The sequence below is a fragment of the Podarcis muralis genome, chromosome 9, assembly GCF_964188315.1.
Source record: "Podarcis muralis chromosome 9, rPodMur119.hap1.1, whole genome shotgun sequence".
Classification (NCBI taxonomy): Eukaryota; Metazoa; Chordata; class Lepidosauria; order Squamata; family Lacertidae; genus Podarcis; species Podarcis muralis.
Genome location: NC_135663.1, coordinates 4308546 through 4332660, shown reverse-complemented (window position 1 = coordinate 4332660; position 24115 = coordinate 4308546). Strand labels below are relative to the sequence as shown.

The following is a 24115-nucleotide window of genomic DNA, read 5'->3' as shown; positions in this document are numbered from 1 at the left end:
AGTTATCAGAGTTTTTAGGGGGTTAACCAGGCTGGGATAGCCGGGATAGCAGGCTTGTTGGTTTCTGAATGTCTGGTGTAGATTTTTTTCCAATTTTGTTGTTCTGTATGGGACAATGACAATAAAGATTATCGTAAATAAATTCGAAAATTGTTTATACCCCGCCCATCTGGCTGGGTTTCCCCAGCCACTCTGGGCGGCTCCTAACAGAGGACTAAAAACAGAACAAAACTTCAAACATGACATACTTCCCTGTAGAGGGCTGCCTTCAGATGCCTTCTAAAAGTCAGATAGTTGTTTATTTCCTTGACATCTGATGGGAGGGCGTTCCACAGGGTGGGTGCCACCACCGAGAAGGCCCTCTGCCTGGTTCCCTGTAGCTTCACTTCTCGCAGGGAGGGAACCACCAGAAGGCCCTCGGAGCTGGACCTCAGTGTCCGGGCAGAACAATGGGGGTGGAGATGCTCCTTCAGGTCTACCGGTACCGAGGCAAAACTCAAGTTATTCTGTGTACTAGCAACTTTGTGTTTTTTGGTTGTTTTTTTAAGTATCATCACTTCAGGGAGCAAAATCTGGGCAGGTTTTTTATGGAGGACAGGTAAGGGGGGCCCGAGAGCACCTGCAGCTTTGCATCCTAGCAGAAGGGATCTCTTCTCGTGGCAACGCAATCGTTCATCTCCTGCGCCCCTGCAGGAGTTTCACTGCGCAATCACGCCCACTCCCAGGAGCCGAGGACGACAAGCCACAAGAGCAGAATCTAAATGGAGCTTCATTAGCCGGAATGCGCAATTTTAATGACCTGCTAAATAAGCCAGGCCTTCAAAGGAACCGGGGAAAGAAGCTGGAAATGATTCGGTACAAATTGACAATTAGCACAGGCAATTTGCTTCCTGAATAATAAAAAAACAAAAACGAGGAACAGAGGGAAAAGAACACCTCGTGCCAGCTCAAAACCTGAGGCTGTCGACACAGCGAGTTCCTGCAGAATACAGAAAAGCGTGCTTTGCGTTATACGTAGGGCTGCGTCTGAAGACTGTTCAGAAACTTCAGCTGGTGCAGAATTCACCAGGGCAAGATGGGCTGAGTATCTTACACCAGAGGTTGGCAAGGTTAACCTTGTCTGGGCCGGTTCACTCCCATGGAGATTGCTCCATGGGCCAGATTGCGTCTGCGTAGACGCGATTTTCGGGGCCGTGGAAGCAAGTCCCCGCTCCGCGCTGTGCCGGTTTAGCACAGCACAGACTCACCAAGCGGGTAGCTCGTGGGCCGTTTAAACAACCCCCGTGGGCCGCTTTTGGCCCATGGGCTGCAGGTTGCCAACCCCTAGTCTTACACCGATCCTGGTCTGACTGCACTGGCTACCAATTCAAAGTGCTGGTTTTGACTATAAAGCCTTAAAGAGCTCAGGACTGCAATACCTCAAGGACCGCCTCTTTCCATATGAACCTACCCAGACCCTGAGATCATCTTCTGAGGCACTCCTTCGTGTGTCTCCTCCTCGAGAGGTCTGGAGGATGGCAACACGAGAACAGGGCCTTTTCTGCAGTGGCTCCCCGTCTGTGGAATGCTCTCCCCAGAGAAGTTCGCCTGGTGCTTTCATTATACAGTCATACCTCAGGTTACAGACGCTTCAGGTTGCAATTTTTTGGGTTGTGGACAGCTGAAACCCGGAAGTACCGGAACAGGTTACTTCCAGGTTTCGGCAGTCGCACATGCACAGAAGCACTAAATCATGTTGTTGTTGTTGTTGTTGTTGTTTAGTCGTGTCCAACCCCATGGATCAGAGCACGCTAGGCACTCCTGTCTTCCACTGCCTCCCGCAGTTTGGTCAAACTCATGCTGGTAGCTTCGAGAACACTGTCCAACCATCTCGTCCTCTGTTGTCCCCTTCTCCTTGTGCCCTCCATCTTTCCCAACATCCGGGTCTTTTCCAGGGAGTCTTCTCTTCTCATGAGGTGGCCAAAGTATTGGAGCCTCAGCTTCAGGATCTGTCCTTCCAGTGAGCACTCAGGGCTGATTTCCTTCAGAATGGAGAGGTTGGATCTTCTTGCAGTCCATGGGACTCTCAAGAGTCTCCTCCAGCACCAGAATTCAAAAGCATCCATTCTTCGGCGATCAGCCTTCTTGATGGTCCAGCTCTCACTTCCATACATCACTACTGGGAAAACCATGGCTTTAACTATTCGGGGTTTTTTATGTTGAGCTTCAGACCATATTTTGCGCTCTCCTCTTTCACCCTCATTAAAAGGTTCTTTAATTCCTCCTCACTTTCTGCCATCAAGGTTGTGTCATCTGCATATCTGAGGTTGTTTATGTTTTCTTCCAGCAATCCTAATTCCGGTTTGGGATTCATCCAGCCCAGCCTTTTGCATGATGAGTTCCGCAAGTTGAAATAACAACAACAACAACTTTATTTCATAAAATGTTTATACTGCTTCCTTGTTAAAAACCCAAACAAACTCAACCTCAATGTGGAGGCTTGCAGAGACTGGAACAATAAAATTATTGGAAAAACAACTCTTTAGGACACCCAGAGTGGTGACTCCAATGACAATTTATTGGTACTCTTTGACCCACAAGGTCAAAAGAAGAGACCTGCAGGATCCAGCCCATGTTCCATCTACTGCAGCAGCCTGTCCTTACAGTGGCCAAACAGATGCCTGTGGGACACTGGCAGGCAGGATCCGAGCACGAGCGCAACTCTCCCCAACTGTGGATCCAGTGACCTGCATTCAGAAGCATTGCTGCCTTCAACTATGGAGAAAAGAGCATAGCCATGATGGGAAATAGCCATGGATAGCTCTCTCTTCCCTCACCGCACCTCTTTGGGGACACATTCCTGCTGCGCTTACAAACATGCTCATATCCCAGTTGTTCTTTCGCCAGCTCCACCTACACAGCCAAAAATAAAAATCCGGAGGAGCAATTGCAAGTTTGGAAAATGACACACGCCCCCTTTATGCAACCCAAATCAATGTGCATGCAAACTGCTCCTATGTACACACAGCTGTGTTATGTTGTGATTCTGCACAACGTGCAGAGATTCTCTGGGGCTGGGCTGTCTGAGAAACTCCGCTTGCTTTATTTACTTGAATGCAAATGCTTCTAGTCGGAAAGATGCGCTCAGAAAACGCTAAGATCGTGGCAGCTAACGGGAGATTTGAAATGGGAGTTTGGGAGAGCAGTCTGAAGATTTCTGCAGGAGGGGGGTCAGTGCCTACCCACTCCTCTTGCATCACAGAAACCCAGAATTGTAAAAAGCAGTAAAAATGGCAGAGGTAATGCAAAGTATGGAAATCTGCTAAATTTGTGTGTTTTGCAGGCTGCAGAATTTAGAGTAGCGCTGCAGGAATTCATACTTGTGTCAGCAGATGTACAGGTGAATATACTCAATGTTATGAGCTGGCTCAACTGATACCATTATTAATCACCCATCCCCTCCTTGCATGTATCCAGGAATTACACAACTTATATTTGAGATATCTCTCCACAAGCCAGTTTTCCTTCTCCTAGATGGGCTACCTTCCCAGATTTATTAATGCAGCTGTTTGACTTCACCCCTCGAGGCATGCTCCATTGTCTCTTGAGACAGAAGGATGCAAACAATTTTTGAACACTAGCAAGGAACCCCACACAGGAGAATAAGCAGGGCTGGCCTAAGAGGTGGAACACTATGTTCCTCTTCTGAACCACCACCACCAGCAAGGCCATGTGTAACCACCCCTTGTCAATCATCATGAGATTGACACCTGCCTAAGTTCAAAGGAAGGGACACAGGTGGCGCTGTGGGTTAAACCACAGAGACTAGGACTTGCCAATCAGAAGGTCGGCGGTTCGAATCCCCACGACGGGGTGAGCTCCCGTTGCTCGGTCCCTGCTCCTGCCAACCTAGCAGTTCGAAAGCACGTCAAAGTGCAAGTAGATAAATAGGTACCGCTCCGGCGGGAAGGTAAACGGCGTTTCTGTGTGCTGCTCTGGTTCGCCAGAAGCGGCTTAGTCATGCTGGCCACATGACCCGGAAGCTGTACGCCAGAACCCTTGGCCAATAAAGTGAGATGAGTGCCGCAACCCCAGAGTCAGTCATGACTAGACCTAATGATCAGGGGTCCCTTTACCTTTACCTAAGTTCAAAGGAGCCTACTGTATACCTGGCAGTACAAATTGCCCAAGCCTATTGAGGTGCACCTTCCTCCATCATTAGAAACTTTCAGGAGGGATTTAAAAGCCTTCATGTTCACCCAGGTGGTTGAAGAATACCATCCTAGCAACTGCAAGATTACTGGGTGGAAGAAAACGTTGTAACTTTTAACTGTTAACTTTTAGGTGAATGATGATTCAGGAATCTGGAGTGCTCATGGGCCACAGAGAAGCGTTCTTGGTTCCATATACAGGATTTTAAACAAGCTGTCACACCAGGCAAATGCCCAGGTGTGTACTCTTTCTCTCATGGGCCACAAATTACGTTTCAAAACCTCCACCTGTCGACAGTTTTCCCCGAGGAAGGTTCGAGTAACGACAAAGGAGTGTGGTACAGAAGACAGGCAATGAACTGCGTGTTTTTTAAATTGTTTATTGTGTTCATGGCTGGGTTTGAACCCCCAGTAGAAAAAAAACACCACCAATAAATACAACACATTCCTAGCTCCTTTAGCAGACAAGCGCCGTGCCAGCAATGCAGAGATCCAGGGGGGCCCCTTGAGAGTAGAAGTTGAAGGATATGGAGAAACCCAGGAGGGGAGAAAGGTCTGGAACCACGAAGGATGGCTGGACCTGAACGTTGGAGGGCGCACCGTCTGGGATTTCCCAGAGTTTTCTCCCGTTTCATAGACTACGGAAGGAGGAGACCCAGTGGGAGCAGAGCAGCAATACTGCGAGCGCCTCGCTCTCCCTTTCCCCCCAGTGTGAAGGTTGTTTGAGGACTGCCAATGGGGAAAGCATTTTTCTAAGGGGTCCTGGGACCGGGTCCTGTTAAGAGAGGGGCTCCCCGTGTCTTGCGCTGCTGGCGACGTCTGCCCCTCAGTGGTTATGGGGCCGGCCTCGCCCTCTGCCGCGGCCCGGAGGAGGGGCGTCTACCGTGGAGCGGGGGTTCTTGATGGTCTCGTCCACAGACACGATAAGGCAGGCGGCCTCGGATGCCGCTGTCAGGGCGTTGATGCGCACGACTGCCGGCTCCCACACACAGGCCACAAAGTTGTCAGCAATGTCTTCGTTGTTCACATCTACGCCGTACCACTTGCCACCCTGAGGGGCAGACAGAACACACCCGGTGAGGAGGTCAAGCGGCGGCCCCTTAACTCTGCCCCCACTAACCTGGCTCCCCCCTCCAGCCCAATGGCAGCATAACTGTAATGTCCATACAGGCATTTATGCACCTTCCCAGGGCATTCGTGCATCACCGTGAACATAGGAGGGGCACGGAAATGAGGGGCACACAAACCAGCCCTAAAAGAGCACGGAAACACCAAAAGTGGCGCAAAAACAGCACCTCGTAATCCTACGAGCCCTTGCGCCAACCTTTGTGGCTGGTGGAGAGCTGGGAGTCTGAGCAAGGTTTGGAGGGAGAATGTGGTGTTTGCAGGCTTTTTCAAGGGTGTTCCCAATATACGTGGTTTCACTTAAAACACGTGGTGCTTCAGAAAGTAACCCTCGCGTAAATGGGGAGTTGCCTATATATTATACAACATAATATTGTGCTATTGCTTTGTCCATATCAAGTTTTATTTCAAGTTGCTCTACACCAGTGTTTCCCAAACTTGGCTCTCCAGTTGCTCTTGGACTACAACTCCCTTCATCCCTAGCTAGCAGGGATGGTGGGAATTGTAGTACAAAAACAAACTGAGACCCATGTTTAGGAAACTGGCGTAGAAATTTATATACATATTCCACATTCTTTGTAACCCACTGATGAGTTGATGCAGCACGCAAATTTCATTAAGTAAATAAAAGGAAAACGTTGTGGACCTTGACTTTTGTGCTTGCATGCAACGAGAAGAGAAGCAGCATGTAGTTCCTATCTACCCTGAGGCAGAACCACCAGGAAGCCTGCCATGAAGATGCAGCAGTATCCAACCTGCCCACTGCTGGGAAGTGATAGAAGTGGAATCTGCTGCTCTGAAAAGGCCGCAGAACGGCCCCTGCAAGCCTGGCTAAGGTAGCTCACCTGGGCGTGCTTGGCTCGGAGTTTGTTGAGGATGTTGGTGGCATCGAAACCGGCGTTGTCGCAGAGCTGCCGCGGAATGATCTCCAGGGCTTTGGCATAGGCTCCAATCAGCAGCTGCTGCTTGCCTGGAATGGTCCTGGAATAGTCTCGAAGGTACTTGGAGACCTCCATTTCTATAGCTCCACCACCAGCGACGACAGAGTCATTCTGGAAGCACACAATTGAGCGGGGAAAGGTCACCTCTCTCTCTCAAAAAAAAAAAAAAAGTCAGCTATCGCAACAGGTCTAATTTATGCTGTTCTCATAGACGCCACTGGCAGCTTGCCTCGCACGGATCTGGCTGACACTGTTTGGAAGGAGCGAAGGCACGTCTGTCGAGTTCACACAAGCCAATGCTATCCACCAGCCTGCTGGCAGGGAGAGGGAGGCACAGCTGGCGTGTAATGCAAAGCTAAAGAAATCTGAAATCCATGCAGAGAATGATATGCAAAACTAGCTCACGTTTTGCATACTTTAAAAGCAGACATGGAGTATTTACTGTACTTAGTACATTTAATAAAGATTCCCTAAACCACGTACACCAAATCAAAAAACACAACAAAATAACATTCAGTAAGGCTAATTCAGCATGGAAAGACTAAGAGTGGGATAAATTCATGGTTAGCAATCCACAAAGATAGATTATTGCTAGCGTGTTCTAAAAATATGTGGTATAGCCAGGACTCCCTGTATATTATTTTAACAAAGGATGCAGGATCCCCGCTGAACTTCTTGAGCTCTGGGAGCTCCCTGGACTGCAGATGTTAGGCTGCATCGAAAAGAAAATGGGAAGAGCACACCTGACCCAGAGTTTAGGGAACTCTGTTAGCAAAAGTCCCTTTACAATACCACTGGAGAGTCCATTCACACATTACGCGGCAGTCAGCGTCTTCGGGAGAAAGCTGAAATCGAGGTTCCCTCCCACGCTGTGCCTGCAAGATTTCACGTTTTTAGGGGAGTGCTGAAGTCACGCATAAAGCCTGCCCAAGACGCAGCAACAGACTGACAGCTTTGCTGCTCTCCTTAGACGAGACGTGGGGCCAACAGGCTGCAGTTCCAGCATCCTCTGGCATGTGGCGGACACGAACAGAGAGGCTGCTTTGGGGGACGCCAGTAGCCAGAAGGCAGCCACTCTCACTGAAGGGCTCTTTGGCTGTTTGATCGCTTGGCCACGTCTCCACCATTCCCAGCTTGCTTCAGCAAACAACAGACTGAGGTGCTGCTGGGAGGAGCAGATGGCTCTCAAGAAGGTCCAGGTGGCCAGACTTTCATCTGCAGAGAGCCTCGTTTTGATGCCACAGCTGGTCCTTTGGGTCCCAGCAAAGGGCTCTGTGCTCCCCCCACGCAGGATCCTTTGGAGTCCTGTTTCCAAGGATACGTGTTTCCAGCTCTTGAGGTAGGGATGCGTGAGAAGAGCTGTTTGCCAAAGCTCAGAGATGAGAGGGAGCTGTGTGTGTGTGGATTTCTATGCATGTCACACAACAGCTTCCCTGCAGCTCGCCTGCCTGCCTGCCTTCTCCTGCCCCATTTACAACCCCAATCCTCATGGCAATACAAAGCCCAGAAATCTACCCACCCCCAGTTCCCCACCCAGCCAAAAAAACCTTCTACCACGAAGACAAGCTATCCAAAGGCTCCACATGCCACACATGGGTTAAGTGAAAGCGGCAGAATTTTGGAAGAGGCTTTCTGGAACAGCCAAGGAATCAGAGATTTGTAGAGTTGGAAGGGAACCAAGGGTCATCTAGTCCAACCCCCTGCAATGTGGAAATCTCAGCTAAAGCACCCCTGACAGATGGCCATTGATCCTCTGCCGAAAACCCTCTAAGGAAAAAGAATCCACCACCTTCTAAGGGAGACCATTCCAGAGTTCAACAGTAATTACAGTCAGAAAGGTCTTCCTTATGTTTAGTCAGAATCTCCTTTCTTGCATCTCAAATCCATTGGTTCAGGTCCAACCCTCCGGAGCAGCAGAAAACAAGTTTGCTCCATCTTCCATGGGACAGCCTTTTAGAGATTTGAAGATGGCTATCATATCTCCTCTTGGTCTCTTCTATTCCAGGCTAAACATACAGTCATACCTCGGGTTGCAGACGCTTCAGGTTGCGTTTTTTCGGGTTACGGACCCGCCGAAACCCGGAAGTATCGGAACCGGGTTTTGGGGGTCGCGCATGCGCAGAAACACTAAATCACGCTTTGTGCATGCGCAGAAGCACCAAATTGCAACCCACACGTGTGCAGACGCACCGCTGCAGGTTGCGAACGTGCATCCCGCACGGATCACGTTTGCAACGCAAGAGTCCACTGTACCCAGCTCCTTTATCATCTCCTCTACATACATTCCAGCTTATCAATACCCTTCTTACAACTGTGGCATCAAGAACTAGACGGTGTTCCAGGTGAGGTCCAAAAGGTAGCGCTGTGGCTTGATCGGCTGCTCACACAGTGACCAAGCAGAACTTAACTCCCAGTGCATCAGCTGACATGCAGGAAGTTCAATCCTGCTCTCTGCTGGATTTGGCTATCTCCCGCCTCCCCCACCCGCATCACTATGATGTCAGATGATTGACAGGCAGGTGGTCCTGCACCTTAAGCTGTGGCACATCTGAACTGGGAAGGCAGAGGAGAGACACTCCCAGTTTACAGGAGCCCCTCTGGCTGGGCCATGATCTATGGCTGATCAAGACATCCAGGAGGGCTACGGAACCCCAAGTTAGCCTAGCTGCTCAACCCGCACCTTGATTGCTCTCCTAACAATCATGATGGCATCGTGGAGAGAACGCTCCGTCTCCTCCATGAACTGCTCCGCCCCTCCACGCAGGATTATCGTGCAGGTCTTGGCCTTCGGGCAGCCTGTGAAGAAGTTGTACCTGCCAGAGAAAGGGGGAAGCGTGTCTTAGTGTCCATGGGGATCACAGCCGCGCCACGCCTTAGAAGATGCCCTCTTGAGGAAAGGGCACATTCAGAACCATATTTACGTCCAACCACCTCAAGAAACCCCCCAAATGTGTGTGAATTAAAAGCAAGCAAGGCAACTCCAAAGCTTGTCCCGTGCCTCCGCCATCCTGGCCAGGCTGCCTTTACCTGTCGCCTCCAATCTGAGTCTCCTCAAAGAGGTCGCAACGCCCAAGGACCTCATCGGTCAGGGAGTTTACACTGGTCTGAATGGATCCACCGCAGGCCTACAGTGCATGGGGAAAGAGTACCATTTTAGAGAACTACTGATCTAGCATCAAACAAGCGAAAATCCGAGCTCTGTTGACTAGGTTTGCTGCTCCGCTCCCTCCACCCCCCATTATGAGAATGTCATTTTCATATATAAGTATCACTACGAAACAATAGTGCCTATTAGTCTGTCTGTTGCGTTGACTTATTCATTCCACATCAATGGCCTGGGGTGCTTTGGAAGGTCAGGATATAAATTCAATAAATACCGTATTGGCCCGAATACAAGCCACACCCGCAAATAAGCTGCACCTTTAAAATTCGGGGGGGGGGGGGGGGGACAATACCCGAATATAAGCCACTCCCTTAAAATTCCACAGACACTCACGCCTGGAAATGGCAAATGTTCCGTTTTACCATATGTCTGTTTCAGCAGCGATATCGTAAAAGCCAATTTTTGTAATGTCGCAAGTTTAAGCCGCACTTTAAATTTTTACGGTCAGAATTTGGGGGGGGGGGGGGAGTGTGGCTTATATTCGGGCCAATATGGTAATAACAAAGCACTCTTTACCCCTTTAACAGGGCAGTGTTGCAAAATTCTTTATCAGAATTAAACAGGGAGTTCCAAAGTGTTGGTGATGCCACACTAGAGGATCTATTTCTTATAAATGCAGAGCAAGTACCGTGAGGCACCTGTAAAGAGCGCCAGTTCTGCAGATCGAAGCAGTCGAGTGAGTATATAACCAGTAAGGTGATCCTGCAAGTAAACTGGTCCCAAGCTTTATATTAAAAACGGCATCCCTCAATGTCCTAGGATTAATCAAGGCAATAAACCCTAAACAAATGGCAGGGGATAGCATGAGAAGCCATTGCAAATTGCAATAAAGGAACAATAAATGTTGGGAGGCGCACACCCACACCCCTCACAATTTCAAGCACAAAAAACGGGCAGTGGAAGACATTCTGTTCCATGGTAACAGAATCGCATACAGTCATACCTCATGTTACGTTTGCTTCAGGTTGAGCGTTTTCAGGTTGTGTCCCGTGGCGACCCGGAAGTAACGGAACGGGTTACTTCCGGGTTTGCCGCTCGCGCATGCGCAGACACGCAAAATGATGTCACGTGCATGTGCAGAAGCGGCGAATCGCAACCCGCGCAGACGCGGGTTGTGTTCTGGTCAGGTTGTGAACGGGCCTCCGGAACGGATCCCGTTCGCAACGAGAGGTACCACTGTACAGGCGTTTTGCTGCTCCCTGCAGCTGCGCTCAATGTCCAAGAACTGAGCTCAGCAACTAGCGACCTGCAAGGGGTCCAGGCCTACCTTTCTCTCTCCTGTGCTGCTTCACCAGTTCCTCTAACAGGGCTGCCGCCCAAGGAAACTGCTCAGGCTGGTTGCATAGGCAGGGCAGCCCCAAGCACCTGGCCAACAACCTGGGAAAGTGAACAAGGGAAACCTCACCATCATGGTCCTCTTGAGATCTTCTTCAGGGACTCGGCCGGCACAGAACATGTCCCGGTCAGCAAAGTACTGGGTAGCCACGTCGCCAATCGGAAGCTTAGAGAGGATGACTTTGGCCCCTGACTTGTGCAGCTTATCAAGCTTGTCGTACAAGATGTTCCACTCGGCGTCCACGATGGCCTGGTAATCCTGCAGAGGGAGATTTAGGCAAGAAGCTATCGGTGCTGTTTCTTTAGCCGAAGGGGGGGGGGGGAATCTGCTTGGCTTAAAATAAAAAGAAACAAGGGTGGGGTACAGTGCCAACGTAGTTATCTACTGCAAAGGGCGTTATGAGAATGACAATTCTGCCAATACAGTAAATCTCAACATGGAAACAGGATCAGAGGCACCAATGTTCATCCAAGGTGTGCACATTTAGAAGCGTTCCCCAACCATTGGTTTTAGATCTTCCGTCACAGAGGTGGCACCAGTTAGCTGCTGGAAGGTGGGTGCCCACATCAGCACCCATGTGAAGACCACCTGGTGGAAACCCTCACACATATGGTTCTCCATTGTAAACTATATGCTGATCTCCACCAGCAATTTCTAGATCAACTCTGTATCCCCAAATGGAAACCAGAGTCAGGGGTCATACATTTTCTATTACCGGGGAATGATCAGGAGCTCACCAAGTTAGTGGCAAAATATCTCTAGTTGGTTTTTTTGTCGTCAAAATACACTGCAGATGTCTGATCTTCCTGGAGACCAAGAGATGTGACGATAGACTGCTCTGCCTCTTTTCTTTTAGCAAATGTTTTGTGCCACTGGGGAAGTGGTAATTCTGTACTGATTTGCTTTGGATGTTGTACGTGATGCCAATAAAAGGTATATCTATCTATCTATTACATCAGCACCCTTCTCCATTGCTCTTGCCCACCCAAGAAGCTGCCTTGTTGGGCAGCTGCCACCCTATGGGGACAGGGTGAGGGCAGAAGAGAAAGGATGGGAAGGGCCAAAACTCAGTGGTAGAGAGTCTGCTTTGCATGCAGAATGCCCCAGGTTCAATCCCTGGCATCTGCAGGTGGGGCCGGGAGAGAACCCTGCCTGAAACCCTGGAGAGCAGCTGCCGGTCAGTGTAGCCAGTACTGAACTAGATGGGCCAATGGTCTGATTCACTACAAGGCCGCTTCCTTTGTCCAAGGCGGCTGCAACCATTCTGCAGTCCTCTGCTGTGCTCACAGTCCCTTGAACCGAGGTGCTCCTTATAGAAGAACTTTCCAAGCTTTTCATGTTGGTGACACACTTTTTATACACGCATCATTCATGGCAGAGTTTTACTAGCAAACCGCAGCGTGCAGGGAGCGTTCGTGCAGCAAACCTACACACTGCAGCCAACACATTAACATATCGTGACAAAGCTTGGAGAGCTCTGGGTTAGGTAATGAGGTTCCAACTATCAACTTGGCCAAATGCTGCATGGAAGTCAAAGATTACCCCGCAAGGCACACGGCTCTTTTGGCAAGATGTTACATTTTCACAGCTTCTCTCCCCAAGCGGTTCTGAGCCTTTACCTGCACAGTGTGGACTCTGACTTCAGCATTGTCCTTCTCTGCCTTCAGCTCCAGCTCAATGTTGAGCAGAGCGATCCTGGGGGACTCATACTTCTTGGGCTGCATCTCAAAGCCGGCGTAAGAGAAGGTCTTCTTGAAGGCAACTCCTGCCACCAGTTGGGAATCCTGCAGGAAAGGCAAGGTCATTTCACTCCTCACGCCCGCTCTCAGATGGCAGGCAACCTTCCGTTGGTTCCTACTTAGGTCTTGCTCTTATTTACTCAAGAGGAAGCCCCGCTGAGTTCAGTGGGGCTCACTTTCAATTACATGCGTACAGGAATGCAGCCTTAGTGCATCCAACTAAATTGTACCATAGACCCTGCAAAGTCAATGGACTTGTCTATTAATTTCAAAGGGTGTGCTCTATGAAGCAAGCAAGGCCTTCACTGTCCTCTTTCTGGTGCCTGCAAAAAAAATTCTTGTTTAGACAAAACTACCCAGATGCTTAGAAAGCTGAGATAATATTAATCTATTACCCTATTTTAACTTTCATATGTTTTAAAGTATGGTTGGAATTTTTTCTTGATTTTAGTTGCATCTTTTGTAAACAACTTTTAAGCTTTTTACAATCAAGCGGTATATAAATTCTGTGATTATGACTATTTTTTAAGGGCAGCAGCCTGGCTTCTTAGAGGGAGGAAAAGATAGAAATAATTCTTGAAAGCCACATGGTGTGTAGTGATGGGCCTGTTAAAGAAGTGGGGGGAGTTACTGTTCTTGTTTTTATTACGTATTTTGTTTTGAATCTTGTATTTCTTTGTTGTGAACCACCCTGAGATCTACAGGTGAAGGGTGGTATAATCATCGCCATCATCATCTTTGACTAAGACTGGACATCACCCAAAGTGATTTTATCCTTTCGTTTTCCTCCTCGCACTCCCATGATCTACTATCATTCCCTTTCTCCATCAGTTGCTCGAACTTTGCCAACAGCTCCCAGTTTGCTCGCTACCTGAACAGCGGTCTTGGGAGGTCAGATTGCAGGGTTTCCCACAGACACCTGGTTGGCCAGGGCAAGAACAAGACAGGCCACCGGCCTGATCCAGCAGCCTCATCTTATGTTCTCCACCCTTTTTAGACTTGGAAAGGAATTCCAGCCTAGACTCCTCTGAGCCGAAGGGAACTTTAGGAGGCCAGGGGCTTTACCTCCAGGGCTCCTCCCTGCACCTTCTTGATCCCAATCATTTTGATCTGCAGCAACTCGTCCAGCATCATGACGGCATCCACCACCATCTTGGCAAAGAACTCCTTCTGGTGGGAAATCAGCTTCGAGCTCAAGGCTGTGCTTGCACACTTCTCCAGCAGGCTCCGCAGCTCCCTGCAGAGAAGGAAAAGATGGAGCCATTTCTTGCCTGCTCTCAAAGTGCTCTGGAGCAATAGCCAGCCCCGAGGCTAAAGAAGCAACACACACAGCACAAGTCTAAAATGAGCTCATTAGGCTACAAAAAAGAAACACTGCAATTAGTTAAGTGATTCTCACGACTGCTTTGAAAATGGGTGGCTTTCTGTTTTTGCACATTAGGTCAGCCACTGGCTGTAGTGCGGGGGCACAAGCTTTCCTGCTTATTGCTACTTCTCGTGAACTACTATGAACATCATAAAATGCCTACGGAAAGTAACATTTCCATCAGGCATGGTTTTTGAACGCCTGGGAAAGACAGCATGCCCGTCACAGAAGAACACTTCTTTTTTTAAAAAAAGAAGTCAATTATATGGAAGTCTTGTTAATTACAGTTCCTTCATTTAAAGATTAACTGGCATTTGCCTGAAGATTTAATTGCATCACCAAAACATGTATCTTCTTAGCTGGAATCTATTAGCTCAGGCAATGTCCTCCACGCAATCATTAATCATGGTGGGCGGGGGGGGGGGGGAATAGAAACGAGCCAGCAGCCTAACCCAACCCATCAGCTGTGCCTCCTGACTGGACACTGGAGGGGAGGAGTGAAGAGGGGAGGCTTACCCTATGCAGAGGCCTCCATTTGATTAACAACTCTGTGCAATCGGGATTCTAAACTCCCGGGCCTTTGGCTAATTAAAACACCTATGACCTTTTAAACTGCGGCGGGGGTGGTATGATTTTCGTTTGCTACTATGGTACATATTATTGCGTTTTTATATTGCAAACTGCCTTGTGGTCCTCAGCTGAAGCGTAGTATAGAAACATAATCGATAACAGCAATGATAAACCACAGGCGGAGCCCCCTCCATGCACAGAGATCCCCCTTGTCACACCTTCCCCACACCCACCTGCAAGTGGGTCGCAGGAGGGATGGGGCCCACCTCTCTGCCTCTGCATGTTTCTAACTGCATGGAGGATAACAGTCAAAAAGGGCTGATGTCAACCAGCATTAAAGTTCTGTGCATTAAATTTTTGCTGCTGCAATTTGCAAAAGGTGGGAAGTTGTCAAACAGCTGTTTCTTACACAAATATTTTTTCATAGCCTTTTTTTTCTAGGAAAGGTAACATATCCCCCCTGTATACATTTTTTTTAAAAAAAACTGCATAGCCCTCCACCTGCCCAGGAGTTGCATCCATCAATGTTGGGATTAAGAATGCATGTAAAAAAAAGAGAGCCCAAATAGGGCTATCCAAACATTCATTTCCAAAGATTAGGCAGCAAAACTTTTGAAAAGACTTTCCAAAGAACATTATCAATGGAGAGCCTGGCTGCCAACCGTATCCTGAACTAAGCAAGGTGGCGATGGGTCTACACTGGCTCTACCAATCAGCTAAGCCCCATATAAGCCAAAACACAGGAAATGGGCTGCTTAAGCCCATTCCTCCCTCCATCCCACATGTAAATCCAACGTTTCCTTTTCTGATGGCAATTGTCTCCTGTCATGTCTGTGACTTAGCATGAGCCTTGGACTGAACATCTCACACAGAGACGAGGGAGGGTTCTGGCAGGGCCTCTGTTGATGTTTGCACTGAGGTGGGTGAAGGGTAAACTGCCCTTTCTCAACCTGAAACTGTATTTGGGGGGGGGGGTGATTCCCTGGGATAAGGAGCTATACAGTGGTACCTCGCAAGACGAATGCCTCGCAAGACGGAAAACTCGCAAGACGAAGGGTTTTTTGAGCTGCTTCGCAAGACGATTTTCCCTATGGGCTTGCTTCGCAAGACAGAAACGTCTTGCAAGTTTGTTTCCTTTTTCTTAACACCGTTAACACAGTTGCGACTTGACTTCGAGGAGCAACTCATAGCACGCGGTGTGGTAGCCTTTTTTGAGGTTTTTGAAGACTTTGGTGATTTTTGAAGCTTTTCCAAAACTTTTCCAACACCGTGCTTCGCAAGACGAAAAAACTCGCGGAACGAATTGATTTCGTCTTGCGAGGCACCACTGTAGTGGAAGACTTTGGGGGAGGGCAGATTTTGCACCTATTGCTACATGATAGGGATAGACGTGCACAGAAATGAAATGCTGGGATTGCAATGTTGTTTTCCATTTTGTTGCATTCCTGCTTTTTTCGCAATATATCCATCCAGAGCTTACTGCTGAATCCATGGTACTTAAATTTAGTGAGCAGTAAACATGCTGCCAATGCCCCAACCGCAGAGGGGCACTGCATGCACCCAATCCATTTAAGAACCACTTGCACACACGTAGGTGCACACATCTGTGCAGAGCGTCGATAAAAACATGCACCCAACTGAGCCAGCAATGAAGGGAGGTTGTGGATTTAACCTTTCCAATTGAAGCATGGAGGAAACTTACTCTTGGTCAGTCTTCTTGATCGTAACGGCAATCTTCCTAATCTTATTCACTGCCTGCCAAAACAAAGCAAGAACCAGAATTAAGACTTTGTGCTCAACCCATGCCAAACTCCTGCGCCAGTGCGGCGATGATTCAGCTGCCATGTGCAACCCAGCCTGAAGCCTTCACCATTTACGGCAGACATAGGCAAACTCCAGCCCTCCAGATGTTTAGGACAATTCCCATAATCCCCAGCTAACAGGATCAGTGGTCAGGGATGATGGGAATTGTAGTCCCAAACATCTGGAGGGCTGGAGTTTGCCTATGCCTGATTTATGGCAACCCCTTTCTGTGTCAGCCTCACCAACATGGACACAAGCATAGTGTCCTATTGCCATCTTGAGTTATGTATTTTGACTTGTTTATTACTTGCTGTCAAAGCAAGAAGGAGGTGGAAGCACAGAAGTGGGACAATGGTCTGCCTTAAAGGCATGTACAGTGGCACCTCAGGTTAAGAACTTAATTCATTCCGGAGGTCCGTTTTTAACCTGAAGCTGTTCTTAACCTGAGGTACCACTTTAGCTAATGGGGCCTCCCGCTGCCGCACGATTTCTGCTCATCCTGAAGCAAACTTCTTAACCCAAGGTACTGTTTCAGGGTTAGCGGAGTCCGTAACCTGAAGCATCTGTAACCCGAGGTACCACTGTATTTAATTCCAGGCTCCACGTAAACGGGATTAGTGCGAGTCTCTGCCCCAAGCAGTGGTTGGGGTGATAGGCACCACAGCAGATGGCGGTCTTATAACACCTCTGGAGATGCAAGGGGGTTACTGGGAGGCCGGAGGGACATTGCTGGAACAACCCTTGGGTTGGGGAAACTGGCTAAAATGTTTTTAAAGGTTTTAATTTTGGTTCCCATTTTGTTTTTGTTGGGTTGGTTAAATGTTTAGTTGGGGTGGTGGTTATTTTAATTTGGGTACAACTGTAAACTGATTATTATTATAACTACACTCGGCTCTGGGATGCAGAACACCCAGTGGCTGGGACTGTTTACATGAGCCTTTGCCAACCTGGTGCCCTCCAGATCTTTGGAACTCCAACTCCCATGATGGGAGTTCTGGTAAAAAAAAACACCTGGAGGGGACTAGCCAGGCCTGACTAGAACCCATTTGTAAATATTGTTTCTTGATCTCTCACTCCCCAGGTATAAAAGAGGTTCCACAAAGGCAGGCAGGGTGCAGCAGATTCCCTTACCAGCTGGGTTGCAGTGCGGAAGGCACGGATGATGATCTGGGGATGCAGCCCTTCTTCCACATAGGGCTTGATCTGCTTTAGGAATTCAGCAGCTAGAAGCGTAACAGAAGTGGTGCCGTCACCAACCTGCAGGAAAGGAGAAGGGAAAATGACGTGTGCCTGAAAACCAGAAATCTCTGAGGAGGGCAGTTCACAAAGCAGCGGCAAGTGCCCCAACTTCCCATGGAGTAATCTGCACCCCATTCTATCCACCTCATCCTGCCATCTCTCGTCCAAAATCACAAGCGCTACAAATCCAACATCTGGCACAAAACTCCCCCATCACCCTTCAAAGGAGCAGATCTGTGGATTACCACAAGATGGGGTGCTGGAAAAATCAATGGCAGCTTGCCACTGTGACAGAGAAAGAGACGTTGGATCCCAGCTACAGATGTTGTAAAGCTCAGAAGACACAGGCACGAGCAGGAGTACCAACATCTACCTACCGCTGAAAACTATCAAACCTCCCACACCCACCTCCGCATCCTGTGACTTGGCGATGTCCACAAGTGTCTTTGCAGCAGGGTGTATCACATCAAGAAGCTTCAGGATGGTGGCGCCATCATTAGAAATGGTTGCTTTGCCTGCAAAGATTGACAGAGACAAAGTTCATGAACAAAGTTGATTCCTGAACTGCAGGGGGTTGTTCTAAGCATCCCAACTAGATTCACCTGCAACATCTGAGCAGGTCAATCCGGACTCTGAAGTTAGTAAGAGAAAGATGAGCCCTAGAGGATCAGACCGAGGAGAGTCCCACCTAGTCCAGCACTTTGCTTTCAGCCACGTTCTGCCAGATACCTTCAGAACCTTCCTGTGGGTTTCCTAGATGCAACAGCCTTCCCTCTTCAGTAGTCTCCTCCCATAAGCCCACACATTTTGGCATGGAAGCCATCCAAATATTGTGCTAACCTCCAACCCATCCAGTCCCTCAAAGAGGGCAGAGAGGCTTTCCTGTGACAGCACAGTGAGCTTCAGAGGCACTCCAAGCAATTCCAAGACCCAGAACAAGGTGGGAGGAAGGGGAGAAGCCACCACATAGCTTCCGTTCCCACACCGGGCCTGCTAGCAAACTGACGTCCCTAGATGTTTAAGTGCAAGCCCTTGTTTAAGTGCAACCCCTTGCCCTTCTCTGGAGCTCAGAAAGCGGCAAATCTCCATGACTTTACACTGAGCTTCAAACAGACTTTACCAGCTTATGCCTTGACAGAGAGCCATACCAAATCAGACCACAAGCTGCCCAGGAGGATGTGGCAACTCATTCCCTAGAAAACCATGAAGGGGGGGATCCTGCTGCTGAAGGAGAACCACCACAAATCCTTCCGTTCTAAGCGGGCACTCGGGTAGTTAGCATAGGTTGGTGTTACAGGTCTTTGACTCCCATAGATGGAGGAGGCCCTGGGACTACACACGCTAGTACATTTGGACTTACTAAAATTCTGCAGGAAGTGGCAACTGAAGAGGATCCAGAAGTAAAGTCACCTTGCCCTTTCATGATCAGGAGGACAGGGTCAGAGGCATTGTGGGAACCAGGGAAGACCTCAAGGGTACCACTGCACCCGTGAAGATGACCGTGCCACACTCTGGATTCAAGGAAATTAATATCTTTAGGGTCTTCACATTACCAAAAAAGTTAGGTAGCAAAGATGTACAGTGGTACCTTGGGTTAAGAACTTAATTTGTTCCGGAGGTCTGTTCTTAACCTGAAACTGTTCTTAACCTGAGGTACCACTTTAGCTAATGGGGCCGCCACGCTGCCAGAGCACGATTTCTGTTCTCATCCTGAAGCAAAGTTCTTAACCCAAGGTACTATTTCTGGGTTAGCAGAGTCTGTAACCTGAAGCGTCTGTAACCCGAGGTACCACTGTAATAATAATAATAATGACGATAATACTAATACTGTATAGGAAATTTCCAAAACACCTTGATATGAAGGGTTACTCTTTCACATAGCTATCCTTGTCCAGTATTCCAGTCTCAGGTGAACAATGGCATGGGGGGGGGGTCTTCTGTCTTCAAAATGGACAGCGATGCATGGACAGTTGCTCATCCCCCTCCCTTCAATGTCACCTGCCATTTCTTTGTAGGACAAAACCTCCCCAAAGACCTGTGCAACTGACTGATTAAGATGCTTAGAGAGTAACTAGAGAAAGGTTGCCATACAGAGACACCAGAGGCAGAGCAACTCAGGTTCACAGATGGCAGCAGGCTCACCTCTGTCATCAACAATGAGCTTGTCCATGCCCCGAGGGCCGAGAGTGGTCCGGACGGCCTCTGCGATGACTTGGCAGGCATTGATGTTACTCACAAGCTGAGGGACCCCCTGGGAAGTGTCTGTGCCTTCCTTCAGCAAGATAACAGGCGTGGGCTGCAAGTAAAACAAACTGTCAGACAAAAGACCCTCCAGGACAGTCACAAAAGCGTTTTTGTCATAGAAAAGGCAGCGCCGAACAGCACAACACAGTATTTTCACTAGAAAAATCAGCATTGTTAGCCAGACTTCCTATACACAGATGCAGAAACACTAAAGCAGGAAACAGCTGAATTGGAGAGCAGATTCCATCCTTAAATGCTTCAGGAATGCATTTGTTGGGATCCACAAGACGCCAAGAACTACCACCTACAAGCCCACCGCAAGTTGCTGGCCAAGCTGGCATGATGCGACAGAACATCATAGGCACTCTTTAACAGAGCAGGTGCACTCTGCACCACCTCAGAGACAGAAGCAAATGATCAGTTTGGGTTGGACACAGCGTTATGTTGTTGTCATTTATATTTTAATCAATTCTTCTTATACACTTTTAAAATTCTATTAGTATTTAATTACTTTTTAATGATTTTTTTTTAATGTTACAGATAAGTCCTGCTAGGCAGCTTACAGATTTAAGTTCTTGAATTCTGGTGTGGGAAAAAGACAATACTGTATACAAATATAATCACCACCATTCTCTCTTGATGACCTGGACCTGCAATCCTATTTGCATGAACCTGGGAGCAAGCCACACTGAAGGCACCATGCAACTACAAGAACTGCAGAGAAGGCACCACCCCGTATGCAAGATTTATGGGGTAGCTGCGACGAAGGAAAGCAGGGCCCTTTCTGCCCATTACAGAAACAGAAGAGGACATTGTCTTTGCCGTACAGCTTAAACTAACCAAGCCAGTGTTGGGGAACCTCCAGTCCCCTAATGTAAGAAGAGCTCTGTTGGATCAGGCCAATGGCCCATCTAGTCCAGCATTCTTTTCTCACAGCGGCTGACCAAATGCCTGTGAGAACCCCACTGGCAAACTCACAGAATCGCAGAGTTGGAAGGGACCAGTGTTCAAAACTCCCATTGTTCTTGGCACATTTTGCGACAGGGAATTTCATTAGCGCAAGCAGTTTCTGAGCTCTGGGTGCATGATTTCAGATTAAAACTGCAGAGTGGACGGAAAGGAGGACCTTTTTCTGCCTCCTCACTTGCAGCTACTCTCTGAAGACTGGAGAAGAGACCCTCTGAAGAATATCAAGGGGGTGGGCAGGGGAGGGACTAGAGCATAATATTTTAGCTGCAGTTCATTCATTTTTGGCTTTGCATTCTTGGTACAGTGGTACCTCGCAAGACGAATGCCTTGCAAGACAAAAAACTCGCTAGACGAAAGGGTTTTTTGAGCTGCTTCGCAAGACGATTTCCCCTATGGGCTTGCTTCACAAGACGGAAACGTCTTGCAAGTTTGTTTCCTTTTTCTTAACACCGTTAATACAGTTGCGACTTGACTTCGAGGAGCAACTCATAGAACACGGTGTGGTAGCCTTTTTTGAGGTTTTTAAAGACTTTGGTGATTTTTGAAGCTTTTCCAAAACTTTCCCGACACCGTGCTTCGCAAGACGAAAAAATCGCAAGGCGACAAAACTCGCGGAACGAATTAATTTCGTCTTGCGAGGCACCACTGTATTCGAAAAGCGCACCTAAACATTCAGTTGTTGCGCCATTTAGCTCCCAGCTTTCATATCTCAGTTTCTAACACTGGAAGGGACCGTGTTGGTCATCTAGCCCAACCCCCTGAAATGTTGTTGTTATTCATGCAGCGTAGAGTTCAGCTACAGAACTCCCTCCCACAGGAGGCAGTGAGGGCCACCAAGCCGGCACCCTCCCACAGTGCCAAATTTACGGATAAGCTAAACAAGCTATAGCTTAGGGCCCCACTCTCTTGGGGGTGGGGCACAAAAAATGTAAAGGGGAAAAAACTGGATGTAATAATAATAACAATAATAATAATAATTTATTTATACCCAGCCCTCCCCAGCCAGAGCCGGGCTCAGGGTGGCTAACACCAGTAAAATTACAATAAAAACATAATAGTGGGGGGGGGGGAATGCAATTTAAAATACACGTTAAAAATACAATTTAAAATGCAGCCTCATTTTAATAATAGCCCATAGATCAAGACCATAAGGGGAGGGAAACATAAGCGTCAGATTGAGTCCAAACCAAAGGCCAGGTGGAACAGCTCTGTATGTATATTTCCAAAATACAAATGTACATTTCCAAAATATAAAAATTGTATTTCAGTTCAACAATCACTTTGACAATATGAATATTGGCTTTGTGCAATTGGCTTTAGATACCTATTAGGTCCACAGATTACCATATAGCATATATTCAACACAAAAAACAGCGACAATTTGTTGCTGACAAAGGACAGCTGGACATAGAAACGGCCCCATTACCTCCAAGAGCTGAGGGCCTCATCAAAGCTAAATCCGGCCCTGGCTCATACAAAGCAACTCCTAAGGGCCGGCAAAGCAGGACAGCGCCATGCGATCCGCGGGACTACAACTCCCAGAATGCCTCGCGCTGACTACAGCCTCCGCTTTAGAGGAGCCGGCTCCCGAACGGCCTGATAGGGCTTGTAGTCCCAGAGGCTTCCCGCGGACCCTGGCCGCGAGAGAAAGTCCGGCCTGGCCTCACAAGCGACGAGGAGGCCGCGGCCTCGCTGGCTCGCCACTGGGCAGCTCCGGCCACTCAGCTAACCCGGGCCCCGCCAATACCGCCCCGCCCTCGCAGGCCAGACTTTCCTGAGGGCCGGGGAACCGCCGGTGAGGGAAGCGGGCCCGTCATGGCGACGGATGGCGGCGGATAAGCGCGGCTCCCCCACCCGACAAGCCTCGATTCATTCACTCACCATCATCTTGGCGGCAGCCCTTTTGCTAACGGTCCCTCCCCACAATGCACCGCGCCCGTCCAGAAGGTTCCCCTCCGCGCCTGCGCGTTGGGGCCAACGGGCGGGGTTTTAATGGGGTGGGAAAGGCTGTTGGTTGAAGGCTTCGTAGAGGTACGAAAATAAAGACGCTCTCTTGCGTGAAGGTTAGAAGACTTCCGGGTTTATATGGAGGGATTTGTTTATTCGGTGAAAACCGCTCGTGGGAACAGATGGGAAAACGGGGTTTTAAGGTGCGTGGGAGAGAAAAGGCAGGGATTCCCGTTCTTTGGAACGCAGGCCTTTATCATTAAAAAAAAATAAGCCCCCTTTTTTTTTTAATTGCCTTGTAGATGTGGGTGCAAGTCCCTTACTAGCCTCTGTTGCGGGCTGGGGGTGGGAGAGAAGGAACGAGAGCCCTGCAGTGTAGTCCACTGTTATTTACATTGCAGGTTGGAGGTGGGTCTGGGGTTAGTTTGAGTTTGCAGGAAAGCAAAAAAAGAAAAAAATCTCCTTTGCAAAGCATCCCTCATTTGCAGCAAAGGACCATCAAATCTGGCTGCCCAGTCAAAATTCAGCCCTGAGCTCATGCAGAAAGTTTGTGCACCATTGACAGGCGTGCAGACTCCTTCCCGTAATTAAATGTTCTCGTTTGCTTAATTAAAGATGTTTAAATAAAGTTTTAAAATCAAATGTTTACAAGAAAGAAGACAGGCAGAAAAATCCTCTCTTTGCGTCTCGTTTTTCTTTTCGGCAGGGAAACTCAATTGCAGCTACGCTAAAGTTTTGCATTTCTGTATAGATTTTTATAGAGATGGAAATGCAGATGGTGAGAGCAGCCACGAAATTAAAAGACGCCTGCTTCTTGGGAGAAAAGCAATGACAAACCTAGACAGCATCTTAAAAAGCAGAGACATCACCTTGCCAACAAAGGCCCCTATAGTCAAAGCTATGGTTTTCCCAGTAGTGATGTAGGGAAGTGAGAGCTGGACCATCAAGAAGGCTGATCGCCGAAGAATTGATGCTTTTGAATTATGGTGCTGGAGGAGACTCTTGAGAGTCCCATGGACTGCAAGAAGATCAAAACTATCCATTCTGAAGGAAATCATCCCTGAGTGCTCACTTGAAGGACAGATCCTCAAGCTGAGGCTCCAATACTTTGGCCACCTCATGAGAAGAGAAGACTCCCTGGAAAAGACCTCGATGTTGGGAAAGATGGAGGGCACAAGGAGAAGGGGACGACAGAGGATGAGATGGTGGGACAGTGTTCTTGAAGCTACCAGCATGAGTTTGACCAAACTGCGGGAGGCAGTGGAAGACAGGAGTGCCTGGCGTGCTCTGGTCCATGGGGTCACGAAGAGTCGGACACGACTAAACAACTAAACAACAACAACATAGATTTCTATGGGCAGTCATCATTCCACTCCCAGAAAGTGATCTAGGGTGTCCCGGAAGTTCTATTATCGATGTGAATCTCTGGTATTAGATTTATGGTTCATGTCCTGTGAGCTCTATGGAAAGAGCGGCTCCCGTG

At 48.4% G+C, this 24115-nt stretch overlaps 1 protein-coding gene across 1 annotated transcript; it reads right to left on the bottom strand.

Annotated features, from left to right (window-relative positions):
- Positions 1-4554: 4554 nt before the first annotated feature.
- On the bottom strand, positions 4555-22690 carry CCT7 (chaperonin containing TCP1 subunit 7). Its single transcript, XM_028744325.2, has 12 exons — positions 22567-22690; positions 19615-19768; positions 17881-17987; positions 17365-17490; positions 16133-16185; positions 13560-13731; positions 12375-12539; positions 10825-11013; positions 9284-9381; positions 8937-9069; positions 6161-6367; positions 4555-5241 (listed from the first exon to the last, which is right to left on the bottom strand). The coding sequence occupies exons 1-12, from the start codon at positions 22570-22572 to the stop codon at positions 5017-5019; spliced, it is 1635 nt and encodes a 544-aa protein (XP_028600158.1). The 5' UTR covers positions 22573-22690; the 3' UTR covers positions 4555-5016.
- Positions 22691-24115: the final 1425 nt, after the last annotated feature.

What these genes read in the sequence shown, in the direction of transcription:
- CCT7 (XM_028744325.2), bottom strand. An exon ending in CCAAGTCACAGGATGCGGAG is followed by an intron (nt 17,491 to 17,880) that starts GTGGGTGTGGGA and finishes CCTTTCCTGCAG; the next exon opens with GTTGGTGACGGCACCACTTC. An exon ending in TGCAGGGAGGAGCCCTGGAG is followed by an intron (nt 12,540 to 13,559) that starts GTAAAGCCCCTG and finishes CCTTTCCTGCAG; the next exon opens with GATTCCCAACTGGTGGCAGG.